The 5,034-nt window shown below is 32.7% G+C and overlaps 1 protein-coding gene across 2 annotated transcripts in view; it reads right to left on the reverse strand.

Moving 5' to 3' along the window:
* Positions 1–320: 320 nt before the first annotated feature.
* The window catches only part of LOC106690282 (probable cytochrome P450 6d5), a 27,081-nt gene continuing 22,367 nt past the window's right edge, over positions 321–5,034 (reverse strand). Inside the window, exons 7-8 of one of the 2 annotated variants that reach the window (XM_067050731.1) lie at positions 3,581–3,817; positions 321–780 (exon numbers count right to left, since the gene is read on the reverse strand). In XM_067050731.1, coding sequence (XP_066906832.1) covers positions 608–780; positions 3,581–3,817 — 410 coding nt within the window. In that variant the 3' untranslated portion in view covers positions 321–607. The remainder of the gene's footprint in view (positions 781–3,580; positions 3,818–5,034) is intronic. The other variant, XM_014435652.3, reaches the window with a different exon arrangement.

A 5,034-nucleotide genomic window follows, 5' to 3' on the forward strand; every position in this document is an offset into this window, starting at 1 on the left:
TTCTGTCGCACTAGCTCGGGCGTGATAGTTGGTAGTACAAATTATGCAATGAAGGAACTATCACTCTGTATACGTCTTAACAGTGAACATTTGTCCAATTTCAGTTATTACGACAAAAGTGGAAGCCACTACCATAGTGTAACTGTTTGATTGACAAGCAGAATAATCAAGAAAATAACTCACCTCCAGGCCTTCTGGACAAGCAAAATAATCAAGAAAATAACCCACCTCCATAGTATCTGAATGTAAATCAAAGGATGGTGTCAAAGTTAAGGTTTTTTGAAATAGACATATATTTATCAACATTTTACTTCACTTTATAATTAATTTGGTATTACAATGAATTTCAACAAACTAGAAATAAGAATGGGATCAAGGATAAAATGAAGTGAAATAGTCTTATATTAAGAAACACTAAACTTCAATTAAGCCTTCCTATATAAATAATCAATTCATTGATTTTAATTTCACATAAATTCTATATTATAAATCAAAATATTAGAAGATGACAATTTTTTTTCGACAATATCCTTTGAAAAATAATTCCAAAAATAAAATTACATAATTATTTTTAATTAACATTTTTTTTTCTCAGACACATTTATGATTATTGCTTATTAATTTTTTCAATATTCAACAATATTTTTTGATCTGGAAGATTTCCAAAAGCTCTGTTAAGGAAAAGGACTGGAAGTTTGGTTGAAGGAGATAACTTGGTCCTGTAGTTCAAGAAAATCAAGGCAAGACCATATTTTACCACAAGCATCGCATACCTCATTGCTGAAAATAAAATTAAAATATTAATTGTAAATTTTGAGATAAATAAGGATTAAAATAGATTTAAGTAATCCGCTTTTTACAATTATTTCGTATTTAAATAAAGTCGGGGTCAGGGGTCTCATTTTCTGTTTCCCCCCTTATCGTGGATACGGAAGACCCCGAAGACGCTGCGACTGCAATGCCGCCCCAGCCTAAGCACCATGCAAGCTAGGACCTAGCCTGCCCCTACCATCACACCAGAGTCCAGGACACGCTGCCCAGCCTCTGAAAGAAAAAGACCTCTTTCAGATACCAGCCGAGGATACATGGTATTCACCATTTCGCCAACTGGTGAACCTGCACCGGAAAGCGGCTAGAAGACGTCACTGCGGCGGCGAAGACCTCAACAGCAGATAAGCACATAATTTCCATTAGTCCTATGAGACCCCATGTTCTGTAATCATCTTATATAAGGAAGTTAATTAAGACTAACACACTAACCATAATTGCCCTAGATGAAGAAATATATGCATGTGTTCATAATCAGAAAGTCTCTCACAATTTTCAGCCCCTCTTATCCACACTAATAATTTTAATTATCATCGTAAAATACACTCGGGATACCTGAAGTATAGTACAAGCAGGTCCCGATGTAAACACTAATAATAAATTAATAAATAAATAGACAGCATTTGAAAAGAAACTAGTGGGCAAAAGTAAAAAAAAGAGAGATATGCACAATATTAGTAAAATAAGAGATATAATTATAAAACATGTCTAATAAAGAGTAACTTAAAAGAAATCTTTCTATGAGATGTTATAAAGGGAATAATAATTGAATTAAATGGATGAACGTTATATATTATAATATTCCTCCTCAATAAATACATTTTGATCATTCTATTAAGCTTTGGTTACAAGGTCTCAAAGGAAATCAGATAATTAGTTTTGACTTGTGATGGGCCTGATTTCCAAAATTTCCTTTGGTACTATTTCCCAATAAAAAAAGTGCTATGATCTGATATGTTTTGTGCATTGATGGAATTCTGGAATCTTAGCCAATTTAATAGCTGCTTCAAGAACAGGAATCTTAGGTAGATTATCTTAAGAATCAACTTTGATTATTGTATTGTATTGCCATACAAAACTTTCTTTAACTGTTGCAAGCTATAAGTTCTCCTACAAACATGCAACTGCTGGTTGTAGATCTTGCTGTACCGAGATCAGCACCCAAATCTGCATTACTGTATCATCGAATTAGAAAACTATTATTTTAACAATAGAATAATATTGGGTTGGTTTCTTCTCCTAATTCAATACTTTTCTGGTTCTTTAAAATTGGAGATAAAATGAACTTTTAATCCTGCATATTAAATCTTTTAAGGATTTTCCTTGTTTAGAGGAAGTATTCATCAATCCTTTCATGTATTTTTAATGGGACTTTGAGATGCTGCCCTCTAGGGGCAAAGACATGGAACAGTAGAGTTTTTAGCCATATGGGCGTATATAGATTGAAGAGCAAGCACAATCTCAAAAAGCAACACCATTTTCGCTGCTGTTCTAAAACATAGCTTGAGTGAGTAGATCTTCACTCTACTCATGCAAGAGGGGCAAATGCAGGATGAAGGAAGAAAGAGTAAGAAAAACCACTCTTCTAATTCAATCGAAACATCAATAGAACATCATAAAATTCAACCACTAAGTAACCTACCATATTACAACGCCAGCCGGAATAGCCCCTCCCTATTCCTAGTACGCTCACAGCAGACTCATGCCATCATCGATGACACCGCCTTCAGCGGACCCGGCAGCTTATCTTATAATGCCACACTGGCAATCCAAGATATTTATTTGCCTGTGTATATACATTTCATTCTGTTTGTCTATATTTAATTTGTTGTTTAATTTTTTTCTAGGAGGTCAGGAAAAAAAAAAAAACCTACCATATCTTCCATTAATTCATGTAACCCCATTTTAATCTATGGTCAAAATTAATTTAAATTCTAACAACTATTCATCTTGTAAGTCCATTAGGCAAAACATACATATAATCAATTGTTGTTTAACTATTAAGAGAATAGGTTTTATTTTCGCTTTGTTCACCATACTTAATTTTCTTTCAAATACAGTCCAGCAATTATAATTGATTCGGGTAATATCCTCAAATAGTGAAACCCAGAAAATGCTTGAATTATACATTCCTAATGTATTTCTTCTGGTTAACTTTGAAATTAAAATCTAAATTTTCTTTCTTAATTTTGTTTATTGTTATTTGTAATTGATGTTATTAATATAAGTTTGATAATAGTTTTTAAAAATTAATTGTTACTTTACTTCCGATTTGAAAACAATTTACTCAAGTTCAATATTAACATAACTGCTAAGAAGATTAGAATTCTAGGGTTAAATTTCTGTCTTGATATTGTTTGACTTTATATACCCATCTAAAGATAAAGCCTTTAACTTCTTTGGAGTATCCATCATGATACATGTATAGAGGATGGAGCACAGCAACAATAATTTATGTTTTGATTTTTGACTGTGTTAACTGTCTTTCTTAGGGCCGCTCGTAGTTCAGTGGCTGGGCACAGTCTTGCCATTCTGAGATTTATTGGGGGTGCCGGTTCGAATTTGGCCTGGAGCATTGTCTTTTTTCATTGAGTAGCAGTCCAAAAAATGAAAAACTTCGACCCCTAGCCATGGTGAAAAATAATGGGAATAAAAATAAATTTGAACCTGTCTGTGTGGAAAATTCCAATGCCATCAAAATATAAAAAAAAATAATGGCTTTCTTTTATGATGAATGAAATATGTAACTCACCTATACACATTCTAGGCCCTTCTCCAAAGGGAAGAAATGTTCCTGGTTTAGGCGGTTCTGTAAATCTTTCAGGCTTGAAACTTTTTGGTTCAGGATAAAAGGTTGGATCCATGTGGATTGCTGACATTGGAATATAAACATATTCTCCTTTTTCTATTGTAAACCCATTTGGTAGTGTGTAAGATTTTGTGCACACTCTTGGGAGGAAAGGCATTAAAGGATAAAACCTCTGAGTTTCTGTGAAAAAAAGTAATAGTTATTTTATATATATATAAATATATATATATCACAAATAATATAGATAAAATTTGAAATTATCATCAGAAAATAGTAGTATTGAAGTTAAAATTAAATGAAAATCAATCTTTATGGCATTTGGTCCCCCTAAGAAACAGTTTTAGCAGCTTTTATCTGGCTACATGAACTTATTTAGAACATAATTAAAAAAATCTATTACAATCTTTATACATAACAAAGTATAAACAAAGATACATATTTATCCATGCTTATATTGTTTTCTATTACTCACAAATTCACATAAGATTGATAGTCAAGGAGTTTTGAGTGTTGAGGCATTTCAATGATGTTAAGGAGGAAGCTTTACGGATTAATATGGGTTAGGAGTTCCATAATGTGGTAGCTCAAACAGAAAAGGATTTCTCAAAGGAGACGGTTCTATGGGATATAAAAGTCGGTAGTTTGGGAACTTTTGTTTAACAGGTGAATGGATAAACGTAGGGTGAGGTCAGTGGAAGGTTTTTTGGTTATTAGGAATTGAAATATAAATTTGCCAAAAAGTATTGTATCCAGATACTGGGATAGAGTCAACTTTGCTTACCGAAGATAATCTTATCAGGCAGTTCATCAGTCTTTTTAGTGTCATTTCCTGTTCAATGGATAGACCTCCATACAATAGGCATCTGTAGTTGAAATGTGAGAGAATAAGAGAGGATACTTGAAGGTACATCGAGGAAATGAAACACGGGATCTTAGGAGCTGTTTGAGGGTTGAGATGGTTTTTCAAGTTATTTAGGAAATGTTCTAAGGCTATTCCATGTTCAGTAATGATCAAAAGTGACTCCTAGATTCTTTTATGGTGTTTTGAAACTATATAGGTATGTTTTTGAGGTATAATAATGGATAGTAGGGAATGGAATTAATGGAGGGTTTTGAGCCAATGAGAATGGCCTCGGTTTTTGCTGGATTCAGGCACAACTTATTTTCTGAAGCCCAATGGTGTATAGTGCCAATGTCTTCCTGGATACCTCAATTATATCAGAAGAATGAAAAGATATGTATATTTGTAGGTTGTCAGCATACAAATGATATTGGGAGTGGTAGATAGCATTAGCTAAGCCATTTATATATATTGTAATAATTTTAAAAAATATAAAAAATAAAATAAAAAGAATTTTGATTCTTTTTAAACTTTTCTCAAATATAAAAGAAATAAC

Source organism: Halyomorpha halys, unplaced genomic scaffold (genome assembly GCF_000696795.3).
Source record: "Halyomorpha halys isolate HHAL.00 unplaced genomic scaffold, Hhal_1.1 Scaffold1638.1, whole genome shotgun sequence".
Lineage (NCBI taxonomy): Eukaryota > Metazoa > Arthropoda > Insecta > Hemiptera > Pentatomidae > Halyomorpha > Halyomorpha halys.